Source organism: Perna viridis, chromosome 6 (genome assembly GCF_037379345.1).
Source record: "Perna viridis isolate PV_CMFRI_1.1 ecotype Kerala chromosome 6, ASM3737934v1, whole genome shotgun sequence".
Taxonomy (NCBI): domain Eukaryota; kingdom Metazoa; phylum Mollusca; class Bivalvia; order Mytilida; family Mytilidae; genus Perna; species Perna viridis.
Genome location: NC_142450.1, coordinates 9,329,003 through 9,345,373, shown reverse-complemented (window position 1 = coordinate 9,345,373; position 16,371 = coordinate 9,329,003). Strand labels below are relative to the sequence as shown.

The 16,371-nt window shown below is 31.4% G+C and overlaps 1 protein-coding gene across 2 annotated transcripts in view; it reads left to right on the top strand.

The window, feature by feature from the left end:
• LOC148613557 (potassium voltage-gated channel subfamily KQT member 1-like) overlaps nucleotides 1-16,371 on the top strand; it is a 55,452-nt gene that overhangs the window by 10,704 nt on the left and 28,377 nt on the right. For both annotated transcript variants that reach the window (XM_088586938.1, XM_088586937.1), the window contains exons 2-4: nucleotides 6,768-6,858; nucleotides 12,637-12,763; nucleotides 14,167-14,245. In XM_088586938.1, coding sequence (XP_088443064.1) covers nucleotides 6,768-6,858; nucleotides 12,637-12,763; nucleotides 14,167-14,245 — 297 coding nt within the window. The remainder of the gene's footprint in view (nucleotides 1-6,767; nucleotides 6,859-12,636; nucleotides 12,764-14,166; nucleotides 14,246-16,371) is intronic.

Below are 16,371 nucleotides of genomic sequence, written 5' to 3'. Positions count from 1 at the left end.
TTTTAGACCTTTAGGAAAAGTTGAATTGTTCGCACTCATACATTTTGCCAAAAATATGTCACGTTTAAGACTTTTGACTGAAATATATGTATTACAGTCACCTGGATGATATGACTATTGATAATTTTAACATCTAATACAATAATTGTAGACCTTCATGGAAATCGATAGCGTCCACACTCATACATTTTGCAAAAAAAAATATATAAAATAATAAAAATTACTCAAATAATATTCAACTTTATGAAAAATTAGCAAACATCTAAATTTTTTTTTTGGCTACCGATTTTACACAGCAGAATATAAATGGATTATAATGACCCAAAGATAAATTAATGATAAAATATCCGGACAGGCGCACGAAGCTAGTGATGGGATTAAGGTAGTAGACCTGGATACCCCCAAATTTTCTCATTTTTCAAATTTTCTTTACATTTGTACATGATATTACATTAACTGTAGTATAGTACATCTTCTGTCAAATTTTCAAGAATATTCATCATGCAGATTTTGAATTATAAGGACGGAAAAAATGCTATTTTCAGAAATCTGAATTATTGGCCAAACTTACATCTAACCTATCTGGTATTTCTTGGTCATTTTTACAATTTATCTTAATAACCAACTTAAGATATGTCAAATTCAATTTAAAAGAGTCTATAAATAAGATTTAACATGGATTTGTTTATTCTATTTATATTAAATACGAGATACTGGGCTTTTATTTTACAAAAATATCGAAAAATGTGAAATTAGCTGAAAATTGTTTATATAAAAACCTTTATTTTTCAAAGACTTCATCATTCAGCTTTCGTACAAAAGTGATATTATATTGGGTATTCATAAGCAAATATAAAAACAAAGTTTCAGAAAAGTTCACCGCGTGCTTTTTAATGTTTAAATGATTTTAAGGAATGGCGTTCGAACAATTTCTTTCTCAGTCAAATTAAGAGCTAAATCATGTAAATATTCAGTAAGGTTACCAAATATCAAATTATGATGACTTATATTGAAGAAAGTACATTGCTGGACACAGTATGATTCAACTAATGTTGCAAAATAATGTCGTCATAAATATTCATTTTCTGCATTTAAATGAAAAAACTTATATTATAAACAAAGTTAAGTTTAAAAAGAACTGAGTTGCTTTAGTCGGACATATTTGTTATAGAAGTTAAACCATTTCTTGGAGTTTTCCCTAAAACATCAGTATCGTTTTGAAACTTGTATATTAGTAGTCGATCCAGTGACTAAAAACCTTTCAATTTGGATTACTTCTCTTATCCCAGGTCTACTACCTAGAATTAGTTTTTTAAGGCCTAAACAATCCCCTATTAATTAAAAAAAAAAGAATAATCAAGGGAACCAAGGTTATAGCGGTAATCAAAAGAATGTAATCCAGGGACAAAGATCAGACATGGAAAACAGACAAACACAACAAAGAACATGAATTAAAGGTAAACCATCATATTAAACAACGAACAACATACAATACAATTCAGGCAAGAATAATCCGTCCACGGAATTCCTGAATGACGGGTAAACGATATTTCCTTGAAGAATGATTTCAGTTCAGGACATATTAAGAAGTGACGAAACTATTTCAACTACTAGTCTTTGGTTCTGCAATGGAGTTTTCAAATCACATCTTAAATTTATGATAGAGACTGGGTTGCCCTAATTACGATGACTTATTGTACCATTTTAAGTTAATTATCTAAAGAAAGAACAACATATGTTATTATTGTTGCACCTTGAATTACATAAACCATAAGCCCTTACACATTTAAAAATAAGATTTACAGCCTGTTTTGCAGCTGTACTATACAAAGCATAATGTTGACGAACAATAATAAATACTGATATCATCGATTCCAGCTGCTCTGGTGGTGTAATAACTATTTTCCATATTTGTTTTGGACTTGGCTTGATTAGGGATCGTATTAGTGTTCGGTAATTTTGTTGTTACCCTTATCATCTTTAGATATTCCATGAAAAGAAGAAGCCGTAAACTAATTTTAGGAGAATGTTGACGCAATAAACTTGTTTTTCTTTTTTTATGTACTGAGTTTGTGCTAAAACGTTTAACTTCGTAAATGGCCAGGATTAATTATTTGTACATATGATCTACATGTATTGTACTTTTAATTTGAAAATGACTCATCAGCTAAACTGCGTAGTTCACTTAAATGTTCAATTTTCAAATATATCAAAATTCAATATATGCTTAGTAAATAAGGGTCAAAACGTCGAATAAGCAATAACTAGAAAAAAAGAAAATAGATGTATTTTCCAAACCAGCTAAATATTACTATAATATAACCACATTTTAGTAATTATGTGTAATTTCTTATTACGGTTACTTACTGTAACATATATTTACATATGCACCATGAGAACGGATTTGTTTAAATCTGTCTACCTCAGCCGTAACATTTTATGGAAACTCGGCGGATGTTTCAAAAAGTCCATGTTTAAGTGGAGTCCGGTTGCTCATTTACTTTTGTTTCCATTTGTATGTTATTTTGTTAAATTCATGTTCTTTGATGATTTTGTCTAGTCGTTGTCCCTGAATTGCTCCTGGTCCATGCTCCGAGTTTCCGAGTTGGTCATTTAATTTTGTTACTTTGTATGTATTTTTTTTGTTATTTCATGTTCTTTGTTGTGTGTGTTTGTTTTCCATGTCTGGTCTTTGTCCCTAGATTACATTCTTTTGATTTCCGCTAGAATCTAATTTCCCTTGATTACTCTTTAATTATCGTTTGAATCCTAACTAACAAGACGAAAAGCTAAAATCAAACTATACAATCATAAATATAAAAAAAACGTATAAATATACGAGTCGATCGGTTTAAGGTTCTTAAGATTTGGCCACCACGGAAGCGCACCACAATCTGTTTACAAATTAAAATATTTTATACTGCTTTTTGATATGACGTATATCTGTATAATTATATCTGTGCTTATAGAACAATTTGCTATTAAAACAAATCTACGCAGATTGGGTTTTTCGTTGTTTTATTGGTATAGTTTTACAACCTGACGTGGCTATTGATTTAGAACATATCTATACTTCTAATAGCTAAAAATAGGCACGCAAATATCTGGGGAGAAATAGAAAATAAAAATAAAAACTTCCCAACCGCCTCATATCATTTGTGAAGGTTGGATGAGAATCTGCCATTTAAGTTTAATATATTCGATTTTTGCGTATTTATTATTTAATATATCAGAAATCCAGACTGGATATGACAAACAATGATATGAGTGTGTATTGTATGGAAATGCATGTGATCTTGATACTATTTTTCTTGTGAATCTGTTTAGCGTCGATAAATGTCTGGTCTGACGAAGTTCTGTCTATAGCACCAACAGCGGGAGGCAGTTTGCTCCAATTCGGAAATTCCAAATTCTTTAAGCAAGGGTTCGCAACTGAAATAATACACGGCTCTTTTCCTAGATGATAGAAATGAGCCGTTAGACTTTATCATGTCTTTACACTTATATCAAACAAACAAAAACTACTATTAATTGTGTTGGACACCAACACAGTTTCCAGTGACGCAGCAGGTTCTATGAGTCAGTTTTTTTATTTGACCGGTGGCAATGTTTTTGAATTATTAATACAGCCGACTAGATGTGATATTAAACGAAATTTCAAGTCTCTGCGATTTTTTGTAGAAAATTCAGATAGTGATTGCACATTTGCATAATTTTGATTACCCATATTTGTGCCAAATTTGGTCCTAATCCGTTCGGTTGGTTTTTTTTTGATATATGCGGACAAATGCATACGGGAAAGAAGAATTATTAAAATTAAGACAAAAACAATATGTTCATCCCTACGTTTAGGGAACATAAGATGGTAAGATGGGGATGAATAAAGCCACAATGTACTCTTTTCCTTGATGACTATCGATACATACCGTTCGTCCGGTCGTTTGAAATGTTAAATTTTAAGCGGTGTAATTACATTGGATCTGATGTTAAAATAATACAGTTCTGCCGAAATAATCGAGTTAAATTCTCCTTACCAGTAATAAACATCGTTTGTATAATTTTGTAATCTAATCAGATGGAGGTCGGAACATAGAAACAAACAAAATAATTTGAAAGAGAAGACGAAAAACTCAATGAAACAATTTAACAAAATTGCATAGAATAAGTGCCAAAGTTTTCCAGTTATCAACCCGAGATCTTGATATTGGCCTCGAGGTCTTTAGCCCGAGGAATGAAATAAATCGGAGAGATAACAAGGACAATATAAAAAAGGCCAAGGTACATGTCTCAATCTGTTTATCACATATTTTATACCAGTTATGATATGCTTACCATTTTTTTTCTTTTAACCCTTTGACTGTTTTTCTCTAAGAGAGTGCGAAGCGTATTTTCAAAACTAAATAGGACATTATGTAAAATAGTGTCATGGACAGTGCTATTCACCCGATAGTTCTAAAATATAATATTTTGTTAAGTTTTTATCCAATTGTCTTTCAATTCAATTAAAAGGTATACGTGGGCTGACATGATACCCCAATCACTCCACTACTCAACCAAAAAATATAGCTACCTTTATACCTCCCATTTACGAATCATTTTGTCGCCAAAAATAAATTGAAGCATTTTTGTATTTTTTGGCTACTTTTTGTACCTCCTAGAGGCGAAACACATTTTGTTTAATGTTTTTGATTCTTCGAATTTCTACTTTCTACAAAACGAAGTAAATTGACATAAGTAGGTGTCAACATGTAGCCCTATGTCTCAGCTTTACAAAAGTACCCAGAAAGTTGCGGTAAATTTAGGGCGAAGGAAAAAAAATACCCTTACTTCACCGAAAAATCGTTTAATTGACATATCCTGCAATGTCAAAACCCCTAGGGTGTTTATGCCTCAGTTAAAAATGACTTATTTGGTATTTTCTGTTTAGTATTATCTCAATTAATACTTCTGGGTTCTTTTGATGACTTGTGGCGATTTTCGTAGTCAGAATTGATCAAAAATTACAAAAAAAATAGGATTTTCAATTTTCCATTCATTGCAATGTCGCATAAATCGACTCTACAAATTACTGCTCAACTAAAACGTCTCAAATTTGAGATCATTCGATAGATAATTTGATTTGCTACATAAATAAACCACAAAACTATTTCTCAAGAGAGAATTTTCAAAAAAGTGTTTGAAATATTACACCTACCCCCAGAAATCTGGTCTCAGTATCAAACAGAAATCCCATTCACACATTCATACCGAAAACGTAAAACTCATACTTTAGGCATCAATTATTAAGATAACGATCGATGTACCTAACATGTTTGATATATTGAGACACTTAGATTTTCTTTTATTTTGTGTTACAATTACTATTAAACCTTTTAAAGGGGAATTTTTAAAGAATTTCTTCTATTACTCGTTATTGTCATTTTTACAGAATACTGTAGTTTAAACATGCTTTTGTTTGGCATAGTGCATTTATATAGTATTGTAGCTTTCAAATGAGATCTGGTAATAAATATTTTAACTATTTCAAGTCAAGTTAGGTGATAAAGTGCCATCCCTACCTATGAAAAAACCTACCTAAAAATGAACCAAAATATTAATTTTTAGCATATAAATGATGTTAGATAGACTTGTTGGGTACTTTAGTTTTAATTATCGATATATTCAACATTTCTGCCTATTTCATTCCCAACAATGTTAGAACTGTCATATTTGCGAACAAATATTTGGTCGTTCCATCCGCGGGACACAAACTCATACCACTGTGACAGCTGTGGCAACACTGCCTGCACAAAGTCCAGCGCCCTAGACTACTGGGCTATATAATATTTTCTTCCTAATTTATCGATATTTTCAACATGAATATTAAATGTTGTGATTGGCGGAATGATATCAAAGTTGTGAAGTTTTAGCGGGAGAAAGTCCGAGAGTGAAATTACCAAATTTATTTCACAGTGTGAAATATTGAAATTTATTACACTTGGAACATTCGATAATACACTTCTATCTTTATAATAAATATATAAGAATTCCAGGAGGCGAGTAAAAATTGCAAAAAATTGTCAGAACATACTTTTAATGGTGAAAAACTATGATTTTTTTTTGGAAAGAAATTAAAATTAAAAAATAAGCCTGGACCCAAGTACCTGTAAATACATATGCAAGAGTAATCAAGTGAACCAAGGATATAGCGGTAATCAAAAGAATGTAATCCAGGGACAAAGACCAGACATGGAAAACAGACATACACAACAAAGGACATAAAGTAACTAAAATCATACATACAAAAACGATGTTATTTCAATGAATATATGTAATAAACCATAATACGTCACGGCTAAAAAGACGGGCGTATAAATATATCGATATACGCCTCAAAAACTTTGTGTAGTATTGAAAATTCAAAAAATAGTCAGAAATTTAGCTTACATATGAATGTGTACATAAAATTAAGACTGAGCAAAGCGGGGCAAGACAATCAGTGAAAAATCAAGATTTCAAGACATAAAAGTATTCTACTCATATGGTAAGAGCGTGCACCGGGTCAATCCTGTATTAATTCGCTTTTAATTGAACGAGACCTTTAGAAATTGATTGCACTGTTTTTTTCTTTAGATACTTTTTTTCTTAGAATTGTAATCTGTCCCTTCCAGTCTAGAAAATATTAACCTATAAATAAATCTCGATTATCGCATTTTTCATTCATTCCTTATACATTTCTTTCTACACTGTGAAATCGCACTATGATGACTCTCGAAATATTTTTCCAGATTTATGATGGTGCTAATTTGCCTTATATTCAGTGTCTTATCAACCATTGGAGATTATGATGATTTCGCTATGGAAACATTGTTTTGGATGGTAAGTGTCTGTAAATAGTAATCACTTTACGCATTTATAGTTCATACGCGCACATGGTTAACCAAAAACGTAAAGGTTTATATTGTAACACGGTAAAAATGACAATTTGACGCCAATGAGTATAAATTTCACCTGTCTTCTTTTTATTTCGTTATATTGCTTTATACGTAAATTATGTGAGTGTTTAGCGAAAAGCATGACCAGTCTTTCCTTTCATAATGCTATATCAACCCTTTATATTGTATGGTTCACGCGCCTGTAATTTGCCTGTAATTTGCGCCATTTGGCGCTTTTAAAACGACAGCAACTGCCTTTTTTATACATTTTATAAACTGATTCCAATTTACTTAATGGCGTGAAAATAGTAAAAATACAAGTATTAATTGTTTTTTCTGCACAAACACAGATATTCAGTAAAGTTCCTATTGTCACAGGAGTTCCCAAAATCAATGATTTTTTCCGAATTTTAAATAAAAAAAATTGACCGTCGGCTGTCTCGGAATGGCAATAATTTTTTTTCCAAAAATAGCCGACCGAAGCAGTTGAGATGACCTATTTTTAAACCAAAATCAAGTCTACGATTTTTTTCTTTCGTGATTTTTTTTGTATTTAAACGACGGCCATGTTGGAAAATTCTGATACTGATTGCAAATCTGCATATGATGTAATTTTTCTCTGCCAAGATTGGTTCCAATCCGTTCGGTCTTTGTTGAGAAGATACACGGACAAAAGAATACGGAAAAAATAATATTATAAGATACTAGTAGAACAAAACAATATGTCCTCCTACAACGTTTGGGGAGCATATTTACTAACTATGACTTTGTTGAGGCAGATAACATAAAACATGTTTTGCATGTAATAGTATTGTTTTATTACAATGCAACTGAAATGTAACATGTCGAAAAGGTTTAAAACTTTCGGTCCAATCTCAGGCTAAAATTTAAATTTTGCACTGAAAAGTTCGTTTAAGTTTCATTTTCTACATATGTATTAGTATGAGATTTACCTCTAATTTGTAAAGGTTAACAGGGTAATGGACTCATCTTAATGAAGCACAAACTCATTACTTTTCCCCCAATATCTATTTACAAGTTTTAGCCTTCTTAAATGGTTAAAATCGTTTTAAACTGAAACCATTAACATGGGTGATATTAAGATTTAGCATATATTTTATGAAATTAAAGAGGCTGTTATTACACTTAAACTGATCAATTAACTGCAGTAATGGACCGAGTTCATCGTCCGTGTACCTCTTCCACTTATCATTGGATATAATATTAGTTTCCGGTTCACTTACATTTCTCAGTTATGAGTCAATTAGTCTTCATGAATTAATAAAACGTTTTTCGTTTGTTTTTGGGTTTTTGTTTTTGCTGTTTACTATACTTCATTAGTCCTGAGAGGATAACTCCAAATACTTAGCTTTTTTTTATTTTTCATCCTTTACAATTTACGATACGATGTTACTTCTAACCTCTCTTAAATTATGTCAGAGTCTCTCAGAAATACTGTTCTACGACATTAGATAGAACAGAAATCATGACAGGTCCTGCCAGGGTCTGACAGATGCTGTCCTTGGTCAGGACACATTTTGCCGTATTCCCTGACACATCCTGACAAAAACTGTCCTGGTTGGTGACAAAGAAATACGAAAAGACGTTCTAAACTGTCATACCCCTGGACAGTTCCTGACACAAAATCTTTCAATTGTGTGTGGCGCAATTTAGAACAGGAAGTCGATTAATCATGGAAACTGTGTGACTAATAGAAATTAGCAAGTCCGATTAGGAAAAAAAGCTGAATTTCAAAATTTATATTGAATTTCCAATTATATAGAGTTCGTCGCGATCATCATCCAACAAGCACTCGATCGTGGTTCATTTTCCAATTTTCGTCGCTCACGGCCCAGAAATCGTTCAGGAATTTCCATTGTTTACATGGATTATTTTGTTTTACATTTTGTCATATACCTGTAATTCAATTAAATTATTTAATGATAAAATTAAAAGTTTATTGTCTGTTCTAAGTGTAAAAACGGTAATCAATAATTTTTAGATGTTTGTTACTTCTCACGGAGTTCGAGATTGACAAAGTAGTATTTGAGTGAAAGCACTTTTAATTAACATAAGGGTCACAAAATCATTCTATAAAAATGTTAAAATTGACAACTTCAGCATTAAATGGGTAACTAATACCAATATATTTCAGTCAAAAAGCCATTTTTAGCAATGAATATGGGTGTGAGCACTTCCAATTTACCTATATGGTCTTAAATCAATGTAGAAAATTTAGAAATTGTAAATATTAGTTTCATATTAGTGACTGTGACACCTGTATTTAAGTGAAAATTCTAAAAATTCTGCAAAATGTATGAATGCGAGCACTTTTAATATCCATAATAGTCTAAAACTATAGACTAAAATGCAATTTTTTTTAATTATACTATCATGTGGGTAGCTGAGACGCATTATTTTAGTTATTTTGTTAAAAATGTCATATTCTTGCAAAATGTATGAATGTGAGCACTTTTGCATTCCATAACAATCAAAAATACTGTATAAAATGTAAAAATTGTAAATAAAAGTATCATACTAGTAACTGTGACACATATATTTCAGTCAAAATTTTCAAAATTTACATATTATTGCAATATGTATAAAATCAATGACTTAAATGATTAATTTTAAATAAAACTACCGCGTGGGAGGGTGCGACACATATATTTATAAATTTCAATCAAAGTTCTTAAAATTGATATATTTCTGCAAAATGTATGATTGTGCACACTTTTGATTTCCATGAGTGTCTAAAATTATTGACTAAAACGCTATTTTTTTTCTTTTAACTATCATGTGGGTGACTGCAACAAATATATTTCAATGAAAATTCTTGAACTTGACATATTTCTGCAAAATGTATCAGTGCGAGCACTTTTAATTTCCATAAGAGTCTACAATTAGTGACTAAAATGCTATTTTTGTCATTATAATTATCATGTGGGTTGCTGTGACTCATATATTTCTGTCAAAATTCTTTAGAAATGTCATATTCCTGCAAAATGTAAGCATTCAAGCACTTTTAATGTCCATGAGGGTCTAAACTCAATGACTATGTAACTATCATGTGGGTGGTTTCGACACATATATACCAATCAAATTCTTAAAATTGACATATTTCTGCAAAGTGTATGAGAGTGCACACTTTTAAATATCCATGAGTGGCACCTAGCTAGCTGGTGCGGCAGGCAATAATTTTTGTTGGTACGACATGCCATACATAAAAGTCTCTTCAAAAACTGAAGAAAAAAATGTCAAGCTCAAACATAGCAAGTCTTCCTTCTCGTTGTACGATTCGGGAATCAAGTGCTACGCCTTTTTTGGAATCACGCACATGTACTGTATGTAATTCAGTCAGATAATTATTCTCTGGCTAGTGACTGTCATAATCTGTCAGGAACTCTTCTAATCCACGTCTCAGTTCTACACCTAGAACAATTCCTGAGTGTCAGAAGCCATGACAGATAATGACAGAGCTTGTCAAAAGTCCTGACATATCCTGACAAGGCGTGTCGCAGGTCAGACCAGTTTAGAACTGTTCTATGACAGCGAATCCTGACAGAATCGAAGAGAGGTCAGAAGTGATCGCAACTGTAATGTATACTAGGTACATGCATAATCGTGTGGCCCAAAGTTAAATCTTTCCAATGAAACCCTGGAGTATTTGATTTGATTTATCTGATACTTTCTGTTACGTTGTTGTATCAGAGGTAACTATCATAATTCTAAATTTGGGGTCCTTTTGGTGACTTGCGGCGATTTTCAGGATGGCTGTCATAATTGTAAAAAATCATTCAAACGACAGTATATTTTTTGATATAAATGTCACACAAATGCCACATGTTCTCTAAGATTGATTATCCGATAAGATTTTTAATGTTCTCAATCATGAAATTAAGGTAAAACTAATTTTTCATATACGCTTTTTCAAGATAAAAAATAGAATATGTAAATCTGTATCCTACTCCTTTAAAACAGGTCTCAGTTTGCAACAAGTATTTTGATAGTATAAAATTTCAATACAAAGTCTCCTACCTGTTCAAGAGAACAGAATGCAAACGAAAAAAGTGCAGGGAACACTAAGTCTGCATTCACTTTCTAAAACAAAGGGCAATTTCAGGGGTTGAAAATTCCGACGCCCGGGACTAAAACAATTGCACCTCGGACTTGCCTTTTTTCAATGAAATAAGTCCGTCGGGCATGGCAAATCTAAAACAATAAAAACTGTTTTTTGAAAGATTTTTTTGTCATTATTTGTACCATGTTTCTCGATCTATTTGCGACCTATAAATAGTTATAACTTTATTTTTAGAATTTGTATTCACTATATCGATCTATTGATTAGTCAAGTCATAATCACACCTGCGCTTGATCAGACGCATTTTTGACATACTACAATTTTCATTAATCAAGCGCTGGAAGGATAAAGATCAAATTTCGTTAATAAACTTTTGAGGAAAATATCGTTGCTCAATTACAATTTCACGGTTAACGCAGAAACGGAAAGCTGATGACAAGGCATCAGACCTGAAGACGGAATCAATTGACACTGTGTCTTCTTCCCTGCAAACATAGAATTATATATAAGAATATCAGATAACAAAATTGCATTTATATTGATTGGGACTTGACACAACATTGTTCGGGCTTAGTGTACGAAAGATGAAAAAGTCCAGGGCTCAGTTTGTCCCAAAAAAATTTTCAACTCCTGGCAATACCTCAGCAAAAAATCAACGGACCGAAACTTGATCTGTAATTTGCCATGGTAAAGAAATGTACGGAATATCAAATGAATATCTATCTGCAAACGTGACGAAAAAATATGCGGAAACTTCATGCTTGTATTAATATTCTTAGTCCAAGGGCCATAACTCTGCAAAAAAAAAATCAAAGGACTGGAACAAAACTCGAATTCGATCTGAAATTTGCAATGGTAAAGAAATGTATCAAATATCAAATGAACTTAATGTAAGATTTATATAAAAGTTCGGAAAACTGAGTTATTATGAATTTTCTAAGTCAAAGGGCCATAACGTTGGAAAAATCAACGGACTGGAACAAAACATGAAACTAGATCTGTAACTTGCCATGATTAAGCAACGTACTTGATGTCAAACTTGAACATTTTCAAGCATAAGGGAAAACAAGTGAAGAAAACTCAAATTTCATGTAGGATCTTAGCTTTCACTATCCTACCCCGCTAAAATGACCCTCAATATGAACGCAAATGCTTCTTTATATCATACAAAAACGAAGTTAGGATATTGTGGTATTTGAACTGCAAAAAACTATCAAACTTTAGGGTGACTTCTAATTTTGAACCTTATATATTAAATTTGAAGTTTTGTTTTTATTCTAAATGGATTCTTTTGCCATTAGGACTGAATTTCGATTTGTTGTACCATTCGATATATTTCAAATTTGTGTTTAAATGAACAATGCAAACATTTGTAAATCTCAAATACAATAGGGAAGTTACTACAGCATGTGATAATGTTAGGAAATAAAGATATAAAGAGTGTGATTAAGTTCTTCTATCAAATAAATGAAAAAAATGACACTTACGTTTTGAACTCATAGACATTAAGAATATTAAGTTTTTCGTTAGTAGCGTTTTTTGAATAATCCTTATTATTCTTATTTGTTCTCTCTTGGGCTGGCATATTTGTATCTATCTCGATATTTACTTGGTAATCAGTCAAAGTTTTCATGATTTCAGGAAATAGTCCTTGTTTGTTTTTTTGGGTTAGAATACGTAATTCGCCTTTGGTCAGCAGGATGTCGGAGTAAATATATGGGTATCAAAGGACGATTTAGATTTGCACGAAAGCCAATTTCAATAATAGGTAAGTTTAACACATCTTCTCAAAATAATGATAAAAATAAAAATTAAAAAAAACAAAAATAAAGCAATTTTTTTAAAGTGAAATGAAAAACTTAATAGAACATAATCTAGGAATAACAACTAACGCACACAATGATGACCATGAAATAACCAAGAATAACGCACATGTGAACAAAAGTAAAGAAAAACTCAGTCTCCACGTAAAGCTGGGAACATTTAATTTGATAACATGCACTGGTAGGGTAAGCGTCCTCCTCTTTTCTAGAAACACCCATCGATTGGATTATAGAATGTCTTATTTTGAATAGACAAAAGAGGAAACCTATGACACGATGAACAAATCGATTTGGAAAGTCAGGGAGGTTAAAAACTTATGAGAGACTAGATAAGAGGAAAAATTACAAGAGAAAAGACGCTGCTGTAACACATACATTAGTAAACATGCAATCAGTCCTACATACGCTGTTAGTATAAAGAAAAACAATGAGAACGTGGTAGGTCAAAATACATAACATATAAACGTTAAAAGAATGTCGAACTTGTTTGTTGAACGGATTCTGAAAAGAAAGAAAATGAACCGTGGGACTACGCATACACCAATCCGTTCGATTGACATCACGCGCATGACCAAAACACAGCATATAGTCAAATACATTTCAGTCCCCTGACACACAAGCTCGATTCATGCATATTCCTGGTGCCTTTAGCCATTAATTTGGTCTAGGCATGGTAAAAAAAACCGGTAGTCGGTCGAAATCTAATAATAATCATTTACGAGGTACGGATTAACTTTGTTGACCCATAACTCTTAAATGATTATTTCAACGCAGTGTAAACATTTATCTGAGAGCTATGTAAATAAATATGTTTCTGTTACCTTTTAAATAGTATATTGAAATATTAAGTAGCAGTCTTTGTAAGATTCATGCAAATTCTGGTCTTTGTCCTTGGATTACATTCTTTTGATTACTGCTATAACCTTGGTTCCCTTGATTACTCATTAATATGTAATACACCTAAGAAAAGCTACATATTTTCATTTTTGTTATTAAGTTGCTTTATAGGTCTTTATAATGAAATGTACAATTATTCATTCCAATTTGTCTGCTCTTAGGAGTTGAACACATAGTTTCATTTGAATTTAGTAGTTATTTCAGCTTTCTCCCTTAATTTTGAATAAAACAGTACATTATATATACTTTTGTTATGAACAAGGGTTATATGAAAAGCAACATTTTACTTTCTGTTTACTATCACATTTAAAAAAAAATATCAAAAATAAAAATATGTAGGTGTTCCAACCATGAATTACATTTCGCATGATCCTTATGTGGAGTACCACGTAATAAACATAGTATTATTTGTATTTTTATAAAATTTTATTTACTTTATACATGTTTTTAGATTTGATAGTAGTGATAGCTTCTGTAGTAGTATTCACATTTGGTTCAGAGGGCCAGGTTTTTGCAACATCAGCTATAAGGTACGATATATAATCAGAAGTGAAACATTTTATATAAACCCGGTAGTAATTGAAAAAACTATTACTTTACTCAATTTGCCTTTTTCTTATCTTGAAATGAGGGAGTAAGCATAACTAACTACATTGTAATTGTTTTCCCTAAAATTAATTAATTTGTTAATAATTTCAAACACTTCTATATATGAATTGCACGCATCTATTTTTGGGTCGACAGAAGACCCAATTTTCTCCTACATCTATTGAAGTGATTTCTATGTTTAAGTTTATGACATGGCATTAAGATAAACTAAACGTTGATGGATTGATTAATGTACAAAATGAAGGGTAATAACAAAATTCCCGAAATGATAAAATCTAGGCTGTAGTCAAAATGAATAACTCAAAAAGAAAATGCCCAAAACTCCGATTAGTAAAACTTATACTTGAAAAAACTTCATTTTCATTTATTCATCTTACCCTGGCATAATACCGATCATCGCATGCTCGGCTAACGATAGACGTTCAGTCAGACACGCATGTATTATTTAAATAGCAGTTCTTTACTCAACGTTCCGTGTGTAAAAAAATAATCCGATAATTCACACTGTGAAATAAATTATGTAATTTCACTCTCGGACTTTTTTCTATAAAAGGGTTCCCTAAAGCGGAAACGACCCCATAGGAACCCCTCTAGAATGTAAGTGCCCCTCAATAACGTCACTCAATGGTAGGATGTTTTGTAAACATAAAAAGGGGGATGGTATAGTGACTAGAGTTATCTTTCTTTGTATGGTAAAGAAACTGTTATATTTTTATTTGGTTTCAATCATTTACTTTTATTATTATTTTTAAACTGTTTTAAATACATTTTTGTTATCGAATTATTTTTGTGTTATGAAGTTTAATTAATTATCTTTGTGTGATAATTTTAACTTGATTGTGTTATTCAGTTTGAATACTGAAGTAAAATGTTTCACCCAACCTTATCGCTGTGATTGAAGTTTGCCACATCCTTATGTTTGATCAATAACCCTGAAACTATTTTTATTGTATCAATTCTACGGGACAGAAAAACATTAAAGCTTGAAATGTAAGAATTTATATATATGAAAGTTATTATTTTTTTTGTGAAATATTAAACATCTTGGGGTTAGTATGATAAAAACTTAACACTTTATGTAAATTATATGATAGCCAAATTGTTTTATCCATTATAATTATTATATACAGAATTTTTTTTAAATGTACAAAATTTTCTATTCCGACCAAGCGGAATTTTCGCAATATTAAATTTGATCGACATAAATGATATTTAAAAATAAAATGTCGCGTAAATAGCCATTCAATAATACCATCTGAGAAGCACATTAAATATATCTCACCAACAGGTATAATTTATAGTTGTACACATAGAAAAAAGTTAAGCACCTCTCGTTTTTTTAACAAAATATTTATTCAAGGATATTTACTTGAAAAACAAAGACAAATTTTAAATACAATGAGTTAATATGCTTACGAAAAATTAACGACGTAAAATAAAACTACGATCAGATATAAAAGCATAAAAACGGTTTCATCACAAATTTCATGAAACAAAATGTCTGTTTTCAGTTTCTCGGAACAGTTTAAATAAACATTTTCGGCTAGAACAATAAAAAAGTTAAGAAATACTCCAGCTAAGAATCATGCAAAATGTGATTTATGATTGGAAAGCCTACATATTTTTGTTTTTGAAATTTTGTTTAAAATGATATAGTAAACAGAAAATATCTCTATGCTGTTCATATAACCCTTTTGCGTAAGAGATACAAATTATATTGAGTGTACTATAGAATCAAAAGTTAGGGGAGATAATTCTGTAAATGACACTGAAATTCAAAAGAAACTATTGGAATTTCAATATGAATTATTTCATAAGATCAAGCAGATTCGAGTGAATAATGATACTTTTCATCATATAGACACACAAAGCAACTTACTAATAAAAATAAAAATGTGTAGCCTTTTTTAGGGTGTATCACATACTACAGAATTTGCATGATTCTTACAAACACTGCTATTTAATTATGCACACTGGTAGCATAAGTCCAACAAACAGATCAATAACGCGTATCATCGCCATTTGCACGAATGACTGCGTCATCCCT